This window comes from Actinia tenebrosa, unplaced genomic scaffold (assembly GCF_029948245.1).
Source record: "Actinia tenebrosa isolate PJP-AT-01 unplaced genomic scaffold, QUT_ActTen_1.0 PGA_scaffold5__44_contigs__length_20552954, whole genome shotgun sequence".
In the NCBI taxonomy this organism is placed as follows: Eukaryota; Metazoa; Cnidaria; class Anthozoa; order Actiniaria; family Actiniidae; genus Actinia; species Actinia tenebrosa.
In genome coordinates this window covers 4221163-4238855 of record NW_028292582.1, presented here as the reverse complement: position 1 = coordinate 4238855, position 17693 = coordinate 4221163, and the positions used below count along the sequence as shown (strand labels likewise).

The 17693-nt window shown below is 39.5% G+C and overlaps 1 protein-coding gene across 1 annotated transcript; it reads left to right on the top strand.

Moving 5' to 3' along the window:
* Positions 1-869: 869 nt before the first annotated feature.
* Positions 870-17467, top strand: LOC116290576 (uncharacterized). Its single transcript, XM_031697647.2, has 7 exons — positions 870-975; positions 3443-3653; positions 12345-12619; positions 12922-13180; positions 13509-13612; positions 13906-14446; positions 15101-17467. Exons 2-7 carry the CDS (start codon positions 3464-3466, stop codon positions 15898-15900), a joined length of 2169 nt encoding a protein of 722 aa, XP_031553507.2. The 5' UTR covers positions 870-975; positions 3443-3463; the 3' UTR covers positions 15901-17467.
* Positions 17468-17693: the final 226 nt, after the last annotated feature.

Genomic DNA, 17693 nt, shown 5'->3' with positions numbered 1-17693 from the left:
ATAAATAACTGTATATTATTTAGAAATTTTGATTCATTATACAGTTATTTATATATGTATGTTTATGATAAAATTCAAAGGTTAAGATTAAGAAAATAGACATCTATTGATAAAATATTTCTCGAATCTTTCATTTTTAACCTTGGGTAAGACAAAGGGGTGCCCCTAGGCCTTAGTAGCCTTTTCCTTCCTGGTGGTAATAAATCAAATAATGATGCATTTTTAGATTTGGTGATTTTTAAACACAGAGCTCTATCGCTCTTCTCGAGCATCTCTCTTATTGAAGTTATAGACTTGATATAACCAAATTTTAATGTTCTATTTTGGAGTCGATCTATGTTAATTAAACTTAACAGATATACGTATGGACGGGCGAAAACGATTCGAAAACGCTACGTGTGAACGAGAATTTTTTGTGAAAACGGAATCAAAAAATCCGTTTTTAGAAATATCTGGTTACGTAAGGATGAGTACTTAGACTGCATGTAATAATTCTGGCTCTACTACTCCATGTGTCATTAATATGGATCCAGATACAGATGAGTTAACATACTTAATTCTTTAGCATCAATATTTATGAGGGTTTTAAACTTCCCGTGACAATTTACGCGTCATTGAATTTATAGTTTTCTCTGTCTGTTACTCTCTGAAAATTTCGCTATTTAACATTGCTAACTTTTATTTAAGCACACAAAAAAAGATTTTTATCCAAAGGGGTAGAGATTTTAAATGTTCATTCCAGGTGGATAAGAATTTAAACACACTGATCACGTGATGATCAAATGGCTCTGAAAACAAATGTTGGTCGTGCATGGTTGGCATTTGTCAATCAACGAGAAAAAAGCGAAAACAATTTAATATCAAAATGGTATGCTTGACTGATGGAAAACCTCATGTGAGTCGAGTATTTCTGAAGCCGAAGAACTGAGTGTAGAACTATAGCTTTGTATATACACAAACTTTAAGCTACTGTAGGTAAGTTATTAATATTGAACTTATTAACACAAATATAAACAGTTGGAAAAACCGGTTACCTAAGTGCTGGACATAGGTCGACGAAAACCATTTCGAGACGCTAGACGATCTGACTTTGTCTTTGAATAATATAAACGAAATGATTTTGGTTCAGTTATCTCATGGTTTTGGTTCAGGTCGACGTTCAGAGAATGGACACAGATAAGGAGGACATACGTTTTGGAATATGTAAACTTTAGTATTCGTCTTTGAAGGAACCGAGTTCAGGTGGACATCGTGAGCAGTGTGTTGTCTAGTTTCATACATATAAGTTACGATGTTGAATAACACATTTATGGCTTTCTCTCCCATTGTGAAGTAAAAATAGCACTACAAAAAGTTTTTAATTAAGTTAAACAGTGATAAAAAAGTCTTTAAAATAGCATCTTTGAACAAATATCTTTTAAGATAAAGAAATTTAGTTTTATGTTTTTGAATGACAATCTGGTTAGGACAAAAAATCGTTATGACTTACTTCATGTGTTTTGGTGCAACCTTCCTACAGACAACAATATTCATTCGAATAATATTATCGTTCTTAGAAAAACATACAAAGAAACTAATAAATTCAGGAAATATTATTGAATCTCGAACTAGCAAAACTTTTTTTCTACCTCGAAATGATAACAACCGTCACTATCGCCCCTGACGATGCAATAAAAATAGTGAACCATGTCCGCTGTACGTTCGTTTTGAAAACTGCACAAAAATTCTATAACTTGGTCATTTTTGTTCATCAATTACCTGGTTTAGAACCATAGTATAGTAGTAATAAATCATGGTTATTAATTTTTGATAGTAAGGGATCGAACTTAAATCATGAACAGTTAGATTGATTTGATTAATTTATTCTAATAGAATATCAATGTTTATCAATGACCAACATATTTGTAATACTCCACTTTAAAGACCAGCTAGAACAAGAAAAACTGCTTCGGACCGGATTATACTCTCGTTTTAATCAAAGTACACCTGGGTTAGCCGTAGAAGTTTGACGGGTGTATATTTAACCGAGCATTTAGATTCTTACGCATTATTTTTTCTGCAAAGTGTTTGGTTTAATTTTTTTTCCATCTAAGACGATGTTTTTGAAAACCGTCTTTGAAGTTTTTATACAGGCTACTTTCCGCAGGGCCTTTTCGTGAATTACCTTTATTTCAACTTTATTTATACGCCAACGGTTGAAAAAGAGCAGAGTTAAAGCACAGTTAATATTAACCATGGTCAAAGTCCACAAGAAAACAAAAACGGCAAACCATACAGAATATATATACACAATGTTTCTTTCTTCTTCATTTCCTTTTCTTCATTCCAGCTTATGCCCGCGAGTACGATATAAATTCATTATTTTTTCTTTCTTTTAACTATGTAAAGTTGGTTCACGAGTTTGAATGGAATCGATCTAAGATTGCACTGTAAAATCCTAACTTGTTATTTGGTTGCCGAGTTTTATTTTCTCCTGCAAAAAACGGGTTAGCCGAACTCTTCTTATTTCGAATTATTCCCCATGCCCTCGAGAACGATATCACTACCTTTTCTTTCTTGGTGATTATGTAATTCGGTCTACAAGCTTGGATCTAAAATTGAACCGTAAAGTCCTAACTTTTCATTGGGTCGTTGGTTTTTTCCCCCTCACTATCAATGAAAAAAACGGGTTTGCACGCCAGCCACTCGAAATAACAAAACAGTACCAGCTCAACTTAATCATTCACCATCGTGTTTATCACATGCCGGCATCGGGATACGAGCGAGCTTCCTACCAGAGGGTGATCAGGATAGAATATTAATGTTATACGGCGTGATGCTGAGCAGAAAGGTTGAGATAATTTACTTTTAAGATGTTTATAATTATTCAATTAGGAAAACAAGTTTTTAGGGTGTCTTAAGGATGTTTCCATGACAGAGGCACTTTGATGTAGCATAAGTCGCATAATATCTATATAAGCAAGACTGCACTCACATGTGTTGTATGCATGCATGCCGGTAAAGCGAGTTCTTTATTGCTTCGTTAACCTCTCTAGGCTTTACCAAAGAAAATGAGCTTTCTTTTACAAATACAGGAAACAAATGTTCCTATATATATTTGATGTAGTCTGATAATGGTTGAGTGTGTTTTTTTATTCTTTAATGTTTCTTAAGACAATCCTTCTCTCTCTTTCTTTTTCTCTCTCTCGCTTCTGCTCTCCTCGAGCGTAATTTATCTAATTGGTCTTCACCAATCAATTTAATCAACACTGATCAACTACCATGCACAACGTACTTAAAGTTGACAACGAATTCACCATTTCGTCGACTTGACCACTAGCTAACTCAGTTTATATTAGTTATATACGCGCCGCGTGCGTGTAACTCAGCTGAGTAGATATATAGTCTTACAGTATCACAATTTATTGATTTTATACTGATATTTACGCGATTTGTTGCTTAGCTTTCAGGACCGGAAGACTTCATGAGTTCAGGGCCGCCTGGTCGCATACGCGTTCAAGTCTCTACGACTGCGAACGACAATGAAGACCAAGCAACACAGCCGAAGTTCAACTTTGAGGACTTGTTACATGTCCTTTATGGAAAGAAACAAGCAAGCACCGTGGATTTGCTGCAGTTACAAAAGGAGAGAAAGAAAGAAAGAACCAAAACATGTAAGTATACAAAAAGCCGGAACAAAAAAAAATCTCTTTGCAAAAACGTTGAACATGACTCTTCACTGGCCTTCATTTTGCACTTGCCAACAAGTAGTTTAGTCTGCCAGGCAAAACAAGTGTCATTATTGAATCAAAAACAAAACAAAACAAAACAAAACAAAACACTTCATTTAGCAAGAAATTCGGCGACAAAAATCTTATGGTTACACTTAAGGAAAATATGGAAAAAAGTCTCGACTTCTGATTCGAGTTCAATCGAGTGACATCGAAAATTATATTTTGAATGGAGTTCACTGATGAAGAACATGCACTTTTGTCCTTCGATACGAAGCACTCATCGACAATATATAAATACAACTCGAACACGAGTCTTCAGTTTTGAGGGAGCTTTGTTTTAATTTCGCGTTTGCTGTTTTAATTTGAAATCAGTAGGATTTAAACCGTAAAAACAAATGCCTTCCGTGAGAGTCAATGTTCAGGCACTCGAGCTCCACGTGCTTGCGTTGAGATTGCATGATTAGAAGCGACAATGGAAAAAAACCCGAGGATTATGATTAAGAAACATTGGAGTGCAAATATTACTTTGATCGACACGGAAACAAAGACGTAAAACTTTCACGAAGCTAAGAATATTGTTTGGGATATTTTAAATTAATATAGCAGATCACTTCAGTCCTCGCAAATACTATCCCGGCCCTGAATAGTGGCGTTGTGCTTTAAATCTATTGCAAATAATTTGCTTAATCGATCAGCTATATATTTTATCCATCCACTCCTGGCAAAAAGCTGCATTCCAAACATGTCTTGGAAAAACCTTTCAAGCGTATCGGTATTTCCAAATCAATTTTTGTGCTGTATTAAGAAAAGACTGAATCTTTTGGCAGTCGACCAACAAATATAGGAGCCGTTTAAGCACTTAAATAACCATTTGAAAGATTATATCTTATAATGAAACACATTAATTGCAATAACTTTGTCATATATATATGTATATAAAAGCAAAATAACAAATAAGTATTAATTAAAAATATTATTATTTATTTTAATTTTAAAGTCCCCTAGATTGAATTGGTGAAAAATGCCAAAAATGAAAGTCTATACAATCTATAAAATCGAAATAAATAACTTTATTATCAACTCCCAGTGAATACATGAAAGTTTGTAAACGTTTATTAAGCTTTTAAAGCTAAAAGAAAAAATTCGTAAATTTATAAAGAATACTATAATTAATTTTTAGTCACAGGGCAGCCTGTGTCTATAACTTCTAAATAGTAAAATACAGTAATTGCACCCGTTTGCTTAAACACAATTCCTGACGCAAAGACGTAAAGAAACCCTAGCAGTGACAGTGCCTACAGCGCCTTTGATTATATCTACAGTCGATCCCAAAAACGTTGTCCAAGTGAAAAGAGGTTTATAGGACAATAAATGTCACGTGTGCCATTAAATATTCAGTTTTACGCGCGTGGATTTTTTAATTAGCATACTGATGCAAAAGTAAATTACAGTATTGAAAACTGAATCTGAAAGGAGAATGGTATACCAACATTTGTTTTATGCAAAAGCATACCAGGAGATAGCCGCTAATCTGTTTGTAAGTCCTAAAACGGTCAAACGGAAATAGCGTGGAAAATATTCAATACAACTGGCTCTGCTTTTAGTACCCAACCATTATGCAGAACGGTCCACAGGCTTGGATTCACGCGCAAGAAGGTATGGTACGTGCAGATTGGTTTGCTCATTACTCATTACTCAGTCTTGCAGAACGTTCTCTAAGTCTGGTAAGGCTTTCACTAGCTCAGAACGTAGCTCTGAAACGGTCTCTAACACTGGAAAATTGGGTAAACTTCTTATAACGTAGCTAGACTTCTTCTTGGAGTCCAAAACCCGAACTTCTAAAGTCGAAAGAACTTGTTTTGAATTACCCGCCGTCGACATTTTCTGCCACGCATGTGACGCAGCACGTTCAGATTCCTATTTCCACACGCGCGTAAAACTGAATATTTAATGACACACGTGACATTTATTGTCCTATAAACCTCTTTTCACTTGGACAACGTTTTTGGGATCGACTGTATATTCACGGCGCTATATGAATCATCATCATCATCATCATCATCATCATCATCATCATCCCTATCTGTTGTTTCGTTATTGTGTTATTATTCATATATATGACAACTTTCTGCAATTTGGTGTAATTCTGCCAGTCGCATTAAAGGCAGAAAGGTAAGAAATCATGCTGTTCACTCTAGTGACATAGCTGTCATGATCTTGAAGATGTAACTACCAAAGAAGGTTCTTTGAATACACACTAAAGTTAAAGTCTGAAAAATTCTTCGTTTGCACGTTACGCCATCGCGGCCATGTTGGTACCATTTAACAAAAGATTTCTCATTAGCATCCATTGTTAACGGTACCACAATGGCCGTCATGTCTTTGTCTTTTGACTCTCTTGGGAATGCTTGCAACCCATCAATTGATACTCAGTACTACAAAAAAAAGATTGGTTTTCTCTTATAAGTTTCTTCGTCAGTCTGATTTACCAGTATGATCACCGACTTCTTGAATTACATCAGTTAAGGATTCGATCTTCTAAAACAAAAGGGAAAAAATGGATACAGTGAATCAAAAAAAATCCAAATCTTACTTGAGACCCCGAAAAGTATCACTGAAATTTCAATATTTTCAGTGGAATTCAACTACTATGTAGAATCTACTATGTACAGATTTGACAACGTAAATATCTCTACCAGTATCCTATGGTTTTATTTGTCAGTTGCATCATGTTACGAACGGTTGAGCAAGACGGAGCATAATTTCCGCATAGCCTCAAGCAAAACCCATTTATCACTGAGTCTACTAATAAGTAAACATAAGAATAAAGGGCCGCGGTGACATTAGCACACATCAATAGTTTGATAGATGTATGGGAATTGATGCTTCAGTGGCCAACAAAAGGATAAAAGACCTGCAAAAATCCTCCATGCGAAAAATAATCTAGCGATATTTGTGTTGTCAGTTGACGGCCGTAATTAGTTAGATAACTCACTGAGTCATTGCGTCACCCTCTTTAAATAAAGTTTATTGTAAATATCTTAGCAATCAGGATTCATATTATCAATAGCATTTTTCAGTCTCTGATTAATGTCTTTGTTTTGTTTCACAACACTTTAATCAGAGAAAAATAATACTTTTTACAGTAACTTACAAATTTCTCGCGCGCTGATTGTTTTTTTTTTTTTTTTATCATCACTAAGAGGACAGACAGATAAAACTGACGTCAACGATCGCTAAAAATGAGAAGTTTTTATCGTTTTCGTTATTGTAAAAAACAAACAGACATCAGTTTTTTATGTGTCTGTCCTCTTATTGACGATAAATTTCGTCATCACATAGTCAAAGTAGTATGCGGATCCACGGTATCCGGCTCTGTTATGTCGGCTCTGTCATGACATTTAGTGGAGGCTTTGATTATGGTTGCTTGCTTTAATGACGATTAATTCGGTATACTTATTCTGGTGCTTAACTTGATACAATGTGTGTAGAGAGAGGGGAGAGAGAGTCATATTACATTTGTTACATAATAGAACCTAATGTTGCGTGACAAGTATATATTATTACATCCCCCTTTTCATTAAAGAAAAAAACTAATTTTATGAAACGCTAAAAATTATCTTAATAGAAAAAATATCATATGTAATAACAGTAATACTACTTGCTCATGCTTGCAAGTGTCTAATTTTTTTTTTGTCTTTAAACGTATCTGTTGGGCGGTCTTACGATTCTTCCACTTCGGGTAACTGTGGTCCCAGGTGCGTGGCTTCCGTTGTTTTCCAGAGGTTCTGCATTGCCTCTGGTCTCTGTTAGTTCTTGATATTCACTGGTAGGTTGCTCTGCCGCTGGGGGTGCTTCTCTGATGTGACACCTGTTGCGTCGAAGCTCACTTCCAGTTTGTGACGTCACTAAATATGAGCGTGGTGCTTCAAGCTTTTCCTTGACGACTGCAGGCTCCCACTTCTTGGTCGAGGGATTCTGAATGGTGATGTTGGTACCTCTTGCTAGCTCGGGTAGAGGTCTGACATTACGATCGTGGTAGAACCTTTGTATTTCTTGTTTCTCCCTTAGCCGGTCGGTGATTTGATCACTGTTGGCACTCCTGTTGATGGTGCGGGGTAGGTTATCTTGTAGCTTTCTTCCGAAAAGTAACTCAGACGGCGATGGGAGTTTATTGTCAATGGGTGTGGTGCGTAGACAAAGCAGGGCCATACTGGGATCCTGTCGTTTCTCGAGTGTCTTCATGAGAACACCTTTGACTGTTTTAACTTGATTTTCTATGAATCCATTTCCTTGTGGGTAGTGTGGAGAACTGGTTACGTGGTGGAAACCATATTCGTTGGCAAATTCTTGGAATGCTACACTGTCGTACTGAGGGCCGTTATCTGAGCGGACTATTTTTGGGATTCCCTGCTCGCTGAAGATTTGCTTCATCGCATTAATGACAGTTCTGCTATTACTCTGCCCTTTGGGTATCTTCCTGACGAATGGGTATTTGGAGTAAAAGTCAGAGATCAGAAGGTATTCAGAGTCGTGTAAGTGGAACAGATCAGTTCCTATGGTGTGCCATGGCCGAGGAGGTATCTCAGTTGGCAGCAACGGTTGTCTGGCATTAGATGCCTGATGTTGTTGGCAAATGGGGCATGATTGGGTAAGCTTATCAATATCGTTGTTAAGGTTCTTCCAGTACACAGAAGTTCTGGCTCTGAGCTTTGTCTTTTCAGCTCCTTGGTGTGCTGCGTGAAGCTTTTGTAGAATGTCATTTTGAAGCGTTACGGGAATGATAATTCTTTGACCTTTTGTTAGTATTCCGTCATCTATTCCTAATTCGTCTCTGAATGACCAGTAAGGCTTTAGGCTCTTTGAGATTTCTTTGATGGTTGATGGCCAGCCTTCGTAGATGACTTGCTTGAGGGTGGCTAATTCTTGGTCTGCGCTGGTGTTTTCACGAATCTTCTCAATCATGGTCTTGCTAAATTGAGGGTACACCTCATGTACTTGGACTTCCATGTTTCCAATGGGATGGTGATCTTCTGGTGATAGACGTGAGAGTGCATCTGCTATCAACATGTCTTTGCCGGGTATGTACTTGATTTTCAGGTCGTATGGCTGCAATCTTAGTAGCATTCTCTGTAACCTGGGTGGTGCAGATATCAGATGCTTGAGGTGAATACTTTCTAGAGGTTTGTGGTCGGTAAACACTGTGAATGGTCGCCCGAATAGATAAGTATGAAATCTCTCACAACCGTATACTACTGCTAGAAGTTCCCTTTCGATGTTAGCGTACCTTGCTTCGGTTTCAGTTAGCGACTTGCTTGCAAAAGCGACTGGTTTGCCATCTTGGAGTAAGGATGCTCCAAGACCCTTGGTCGAGGCATCAACTTGTAGGGTTACTTCCTTTCTATCGTCGAAATATGTTAGGGTGGTTGTATCAGTGATTGACTTCTTTACTTGCTCAAATGCTGCTTGGTAGTTGGCGTTCCAAGTGAAGACTTGGTTATCTTTGAGTAGACCTCTTAAAGGTGCTGTAAGTGTGCTTAAGTTGGGTATGAAAGGACTCATGTAGGTTGCTAGTCCTAGGAAGGTTTGAAGATCTCGGCGGTCTCCCGGCTGTTTCATCTGCTTCAGGGCGGACACCTTCGCAGGGTCGGGCTGTATTCCAGCTTCGCTACAGATGATACCATAGAATTTGATCTTATCTTGCTTTATGTGACATTTGTCTGGATTGAGCTTTAACCCAGTCTTCTCACATCTTTGGATCATGCTGTGCAAGTTTTGGTCATGTTCTTCTTCTGTTTGGCCATAGACTACTATGTCGTCGACGATTCCAATGACTCCTTTACAGCCTTCGAAGGTCTGGTCGATTTTGGATTGGAATACGTCTTGTGACATACGGAGGCCGAATGGCATTCTCAGAAACCGATACCTGCCAAACGGGGAGTTGAAAGTTGTGAGGTAACTTGATTCTTTGTCGAGGACGACGTTCCAGTATCCGCTTTTGGCATCTAGAATTGAAAAATGCTTGGCTCCGCTGAGTTTGGGAAGAATTTCTTCTAGTGTTGGCGTAACGTGGTGGTCACGTTGAATGGCGGCATTAAGATCTTTAGGATCCAGACATATTCTTATTCTACCGTTGGGTTTGCGTCTATAGACTAGGCTGTTGACCCATGCGGTGGGTTCACCTTCTCGGACCTTTGTGATTATTCCTTGTTCCATCATCTCGTCTAGCTCTAGCTTGATATCATCCTTAAGGCTGATTGGTACTCTTCTTGGTGGGTGAATCACAGGGGCTATGTTGGGGTTCAGCGTGATATGGTATTCGCCTTGGAATTTTCCGATGCCGTCGAAGCAGGTGGGGTATTTGGATAATAGCTGTGCTTTATTTTCTATCTTCTGGCTCGTAGCGTGGTTTGTTTGACTTTGGCTGTGTGGTTGTTTGGCATCATCCTGTGTTTCCACAGAACAGTTCAGTGTAATTAGCCTTAAATCTAGTGCTGTTGGCAAGCCTATGATTGCACGGCCTGGCGCGTTGGTGATGTAGAAAGGTGCTTTGGTTTGCAATTTGTTGTGTGTGCATTCTATATCATATATGCCTAGTTGACCGATTTCTGATCCGCCGTATGCTGTGAGCTTTGTTGCTGATGGCTTTAGGGCTTTAGGTAGCGGGTTTCCGTCTGGACCAATTTTCTCCGGAAACATCTGTTTGAAAAGTCGAATTGGTAGGATGTTGGCTTGTGCTCCTGTGTCTACCTTGGCCTTCAAGTTTGCAGCTTGTGCGTTTCGCATGTTGGCCAATTGAACGCCTAGTGTTGCGTATACTTCATCTCTGGGTTTAGTATTGACGTTATCGACACTTATTGATTCAAAATTCAATGAGTCAAAATGCTCATGTAAATCATTTGTGTTCACCATCTCATGGACGCGCTTGTTTTTGTGACGTGCGTCTTGTGTGCTGTCTTGATATGATGGTTTTTTGTCTTGTGTCGTATGTTGGTTTGTGGGCTGTTGTGTGGACCTGTTCTTTTGACGGCACATTTTACTCCAGTGGTTAGCTCTGGAGCAGTAATTGCATGTAGAGCCATATGCGGGACATTTTCGGTATTCGTGATTGTTTCCGCAGTTTCCACATTTTCTCATGTTCCCGGTTCCGGATTTTCCTATGGCGTGCACGCTTTGGTTGTCAAGCGGTTTGTTGGATAGCTGTGCTATATGCGCCATCGTTGCTTCGTAAGTTCGGGCGTATTCGATTGCTTTGTCAAGCGTTAAGTCGTTTCCGTGCTCTAGTATTCGCTCTTGAGCTTTAACATGCTTAGTGCCTATAATCAATTGTTCAATCAGGCGTTCTTCTAACTCCTGTTGATCTCTAAACTTGCATTTATTTGCATGATTCCTGCACCTAGTCATGAAATCATCAGTGCTCTCATCGTTATTTTGTTTTAGATGTTGTAGCTGATATCTTTCTAATCTAAAGTTAGTTTTAGGTGCAAGATGCTTTTCGAATTTGGACCAAATGAAGTCGGGCTTTGTTTTGTCATCGTCGTCGGCCCACGTGAAACTGTTGTATATATCTACGCCTTGACGGCCTATCCAAAGTAATATATATGAGGATTTTTCTACATCTGATTTCTTTGAGAACGGACCGGTGAATATTAATTGGCAATATTGTTTAAATCTAGCAAATTCGTCGGTGATATCGGCTCCAGCTTGCCAGTTCATAACAGGGGGCGTGAACCCTGTCGCCATGCTTGATGTGTTTCTTGCCGAAAAAACGCTTATTTCTTAATATTACTGACCTTCCAGTGTCTTGTGTGTTTAGTGCTTTACTTCTGACACCATGTCATGATATTTAGTGGAGGCTTTGATTATGGTTGCTTGCTTTAATGACGATTAATTCGGTATACTTATTCTGGTGCTTAACTTGATACAATGTGTGTAGAGAGAGGGGAGAGAGAGTCATATTACATTTGTTACATAATAGAACCTAATGTTGCGTGACAAGTATATATTATTACAGGCTCTGCCTCTTGGATCCACATACTACTTTGACAAAGTCGGTGATGACGCAATTTATCGTCAATAAGAGAACAGACATATAAAAAACTGATGTCTATTTGTTAAATTGATAAAGTACATTGTATGGTATTGCGTTGGTGGATGGTACGACTTTAAGGATTTTGCTGTACACAGGTTGCTGCTAAGAAGTTTAAAGACGGACATGTTTTAGTTGAGTGAGGGTCTAAGTTAATAAACTGGCATTCAGTGCTGGTAGCCTACGAAGCCATTCTTTGTCTATATATAAAGATGCAGTAGTTTCTTTTGATCTCTGATTGGTTTGGATGACGTACTTTATCTTTGTTCTTCTTTAGTTTCCATAAGTTTACACGGTAACCATATTAAGGCCAAATTCCTTGTCGAATAATGAAAAGTGTATGCAATGGTATTCTATTTCTTCCAGAGATTCTGATCTATGGCTTTACATGCAATCTTTCCTTTTTTCGTTGTTTTTTTTTTCTTTTCTTCTCAGTTTGATATTAAAGAATTACCCGGTAACCTGTGTACGCTTTGACCTCCTATTATTTATCAACATTCCACTTTTTAATTTTTAATTATTTAACTCTTTCTTCAATTCAGATTGTGTAGTTTGTCACGTTGATCGCCCACCAAACGGATGTCCTTTCCACGAACCTTCTTCAACATACACCGCTGACCGCAATAATTCTCTTTCTTACGCTATCAAATCATTTCCTGCCGAAGTCCAACTTTGTACATCTAGTATACCTGGTGCGATATTTGGTGTGTGCGCAAAGCGTGTTATACCTGAGGGAACCTGGATTGGGCCGTACGAAGGACGACGAGTCAGTCCCGAGGAATTATCGGTATCCCGCAATAATCCCTACGTCTGGGAGGTGAGTTGACGGTCATAAAATAGGACTTTACTTCAAAACATCTAGTTATCTTCTCCGAATGGTAATCAAAGACTGACCGCCATGTGCTGTCCCGTGTAATACGTTCATCATGCAGCTGAATTGAAACTCTTCAATGGAATTTGCCATTCCGAGCATGAGGAAAAGACTGGGTCGAGTTGGCATTGCAGTGCATTGTGGGCCCTGTATTATGGGACATATTTTTCAAGATTGCGTATATTTTGAAATACATTAAAGGATTTATATATTATCTTATTTCTTCTTTCTTTCTTATTTCTAACTAGATTTGCGAAGATGGCCAACCTTCCTACTACATAGATGGGAGTGACGAAAGTGCGTCCAGTTGGATGAGGTTCATTCGGTGCGCGCGGCACAAGGAAGAACAAAACCTCTACGCCTTCCAATATCTAGGAAACATCTTCTATCGGTCATTCAAAGAAATCCCTAAGGGAACTGAGATGCTTGTCTGGTATGATGATAAGTACCCACAGCATCTGGGGATTCCTACTGGATTACAAGAAATTGAATTTATCAGTTCGTCGGGTAAGAAAATGGGTACATGATAGGAAATGGGCGGAGGGGAGGGAAAAGACATACAAGAGAGGACAGCTAGGAAAGTCAAGCACAACGCGGCAAGGAGACGAGAGGAGGTGTGAGGGGGCAAGAAATAACGAATCTAGAGGAAACCTAGAGGAGACGAGAGGAGACGAGAGGAGGCGGGAGGAGGCGAGACGAGAGGAGACGAGAGGAGGCGAGAGAAGAGGAGACGAGAGGAGACGAGAGGAGACGAGACGAGAGAAGAAAACAGGACAAGAATTTTATTTTTCTTATTAGTTTTGATCAAAACCCTTTTCTCTTTTTAAATCCTCAGATCTCGTTGGAAGTTCCAGTGGCGCCAAAGTTAGTAATACAGCATCCAAAAACGAAGGAGACTCGCGGCATAAAGTTGATCAGGAGAAAGATGAAGTCAAAGAGGTAACTTGTCTGTTGTTTTGTTCACATGTTTATCAGGAGCGCAACAACTGGGAGGGGAAGTTCTAAGGTGTCTGTCACCATCTCCCTTCTGTCATTTTAGTTTTTACGCTTATGTTTTTTGGGGAGGGAAAGAAGTGGTTTGCTTAGTTTAGTTGGAAAGGACCAGGTTCAAAATACTTTATCGGTACCCATAAGCAACCTCTAGCTGACCAAACCAAAATTGGAATGTGATGCTGAGTCATACAGTGCTGAAGGTTTTTGAAGTTTTTGATCTTAAACTTATTGCTGTGCAGATGGATATCAGTAGATCACTAAAAGATTACAATCCAAGACTAGCGGTCCATCCAGCAGAGTCTCGTCAGCGTGTCATGGCAACACCTTCACCTCACCGCTTGCGTCACTCCTCTTATCTAACACGAATATCCTGTGCTCCACATTCACTAAGTTCCAGTCCGGGTTTTCCGACTCCTGAAATGTCAAGTATATCATCACCAGCCATTCCCTATGCTACAGTAGCACCTCATTACACTCTGCCTAACCTTCCTATTGTGCCCCCTCTTCAATCCAACACTCCTGCAGGTGTCTACGGTGTAGCGTACCGACATCACATGCCTGTCAATATATCAGCTGGGATCCCTGTTAGTATCTCTGGCCGGGGACAACTGGGCATTACAGGGACACACTTACCAAGGGTTCACCAGGAAGTGCTAGAAGAAGGACCAATTATCACGAGCAGTGATAGTGTTGTGTATAATGATCGTCAGTACAGACCCACCTCCTCCATCTCACCTACGCTGGGCAAGATGGACAGGGAGAGCTACTTGCAACGAAAGAGTGAGTTTGGTCTATGATTTTCCATCATGATTTCATGGTTGCATATGTTTATGCTGTTGTTACTGCTCTTGTTTATTCTGTTATTATTGCAGCTCTGCCATAAAAGTGACTTTTGGTGCTGCCGAGTTGTTGCTGCTGCTGCTGATGTTTCTGTTGTTGTTAACTGCTACTGTTGCTGCTGCTGCTGCTGTTGCTGTTACTGCTACTGTTGCTGCTGCTGCTGCTGATGTTGCTGTTGTTGCTACTGCTACAGTTGTATCTGCTGCTGATGTTGCTGTTGTTGTTACTGCTACTGTTGATACTGCTGCTGTTGCTGCTGCTTCTGTTGTTGCTGCTGTTTACTTTTCCTTGTGTCAATAGATGCTTGATTTGTTTGGATATTTTATGAGCCCTGTATGATTACGCACATGTCGTTTTGTTTCGTACCGCTGACTACGGAAGGAATGGAATGCTGTAACAAAGAAGCTAAGACAGTGTTCCAATTGCATTCTTCCATGCACATCCCACCATACACAAGTTTCTTGACTTACTATCAGAAGATTTCACTGAGTTGAACGTGTCTTTCTCGGTCGTACTATTCAAGTTCCTTTTTATCGTACCGCTCATATACTTCTGGCCTATAACTGGTTTTTAAGTCTCTATTCAATCTTATAGGGGCATTTTATTCGTCTACCACTGCCAACCCCGACGCATCGGACGAAGCAGGTCATCCAAAAATAGTCATGTCAAAGCGCAAAGCGACTGAAGTTACTACTATTGATTCAGATTCACGCCAGTATCCTCCCTTGACTAAACGAAAGTCACCTTTGTCATTTATCAACGAGGAAGGCAGCGTAGAAAACGAAACGGGAAGGAGCAATCGTCCCCGCACGCCCAAGGAGCGATTAACAGACGATCAAGGATCGGAAAGAAATAGGAGTACGAAGAGTCATCGATTGCATTTAAGTAAGGAGGAACATGCTTCGCAGATATCCCGCGTGACGTCAGCATGGCCGTCAGATGAGAGTCAATCACAGGACGAGGCGGCTGGAGAAAGCAGCGATTCGAACAGTACAAGCAGTACAAAGAATGAAACAGCGGGTATAGACGAGATAAGTATGTGGCGATGTAGACAATGTCAGAAAACTTTCACCCAAAGAGTGATGCTTCAAGTCCACGTTTGCCCTCAACAACCCCTCAAGCCATACCGCTGTGGCCAATGCGAACTATCCTTCGCGACCGCGACAGAACTTCGAAGTCACGTGGAAACGCATGCCAGTGAAAAGCCATTTAAATGTGGATTTTGTTCTCGCTCATTTGCTGGAGCAACGACTCTGAATAACCATATACGCACGCACATGGGGAAAAGACCGTTTAGCTGTGAACACTGTGGGAAGGGTTTCGCACAGGCGGGTCAGCTAGCGAGACATCAGCGAACGCCTGGCGAATGTGAGCCCCGAACCACCAAAGTCTAAATAACCGCATCTTTAATGTATATTTATAAGAAATAATCGCTTAGTCATATGATGACTTGAGTAATGGTTGCGCTTTTTTAAAAAAAGGTTGCACCAGCTCATGATGACTTGCGTGTTCATCATGATAGTAACCACAGGCGGCGGAACGACTTTAAAAGTGACGGGGGTGTAATAACTGATAAGATTATGGCACATCTGTTTTTTCTTAGCAATCAGTTTTTGCATAAATCACTATGTGTACAAGTTAGAAAAAATACTTGTTTGGATTTTTGGGATCGTACATACGAAACTATTTAAAAGGTGCAGAGGTATTCATCCCCCACCCCCTCCCCCACTTTTAATCCCCTCTGCTCTCGATCCATGACACTCCCCCGCTCCCCCGCCTATGGTGAAAATGTAACCTTTGCGCCATAAAATGGCAATTAACGAATTTATAAAATATGTTTGTAATGCTGTATATATTTAATGAATACTCGAGCACCAAGTTATGAAACATATGCTTATATTTTTTGACATTAATGCCTGGACTCAGCAGGTTCCACATAAAATATGTAGTCATGCTTCAAGACTTTTAGAGAATGATAAAGAGAAATGGTTTGTACTAGAATACAGTGGAAGGGGAATGGGGGTAAACGCCCCTTCAAAATTTCAAGATTTTTGCTTTGTTTTAAGTTTTGATAAAGAAAGTTGTAACTTTAAGGTATTGGAAAACAAGCTTGATATTATTATATTCCAGAATCGCAGAAAAACCATTTGCGATTAAATAGACTTTTTCGGCTTGGGCGTAGTGTTTTCACATTATAAAAAACGATTCCCTTGTTTTCATGTGCAGCCAGAACGAACAAATGATTCTCTAAGGAATGACACGAGGTGGGTCTGAATGGAAGACATTTGCCCTAGCTGAAAAAATCTATTGTTATTGCTATGGTATAGAGCGTTTTCACGTGACGACACAGCGGCCATGTTGGTGTCGAACCAAAGCAAAACATTTTCCATCCTCGGGAATTGAACTTTATTTTTATGCAAAAACTTTCTACTTTTTATTGGTACACCAATGTAGCTCAATGCCTACTCCCGAGAGTGAAAATGCTCTATACTGATGGTGTTTTGGCGAGAATTTTTCATGCCAAACAAACCAAGAGAGCTCCATCTACGAAGACTCTTGCGACGCCACAGCTAGCGAGTGATTTCACACGTCAACCTTTAAAAGATGAAAGTGCTTTTTCATCTAAAATTTATATTTATATTTTTGTATTTATACTAATCCCCGAGACGAGAAAATCTCTTGCCGGCCGTAACGAGGTTGAAGGAAAAATGAAGTCGAGTTTGTATTGCAATGTATTTTGGGGCTGTTTTAAGGGACATATTTCTATGAGGTAGCGTCTATTCAGTCTCCAAAACAGCCTCAAAATGCACTGTTATGCCACCTCGACCCAGTTTTCCCCTCAACATCGGAATGTTTATATAGGTGATATGTCCTCGATCCATTCAGCCTTGTACCTATTCTTGCACTATTCAATTCACTGCTGCTGTGATAACATTTTTATCATAAATTAGGCAGAAATTATTACTGGTATGCCACTTAGCTTCTATCATGCTGGGTAATGAGAAATGGTAGGGAGGGGGTGGAGGTACGGGGGACAGGATATGTTAAAATAACATAGGGAACCCTTGTTTTCTGTTTCTCATTCGACATGCCAAAAAATGGAATGTTTCAGTATGATGTTGAGCAAAAAAACGAAGGCAAAGTTGGGATGTGGAATCTGGCTCTCAGTGATCAGATTTCGAATATT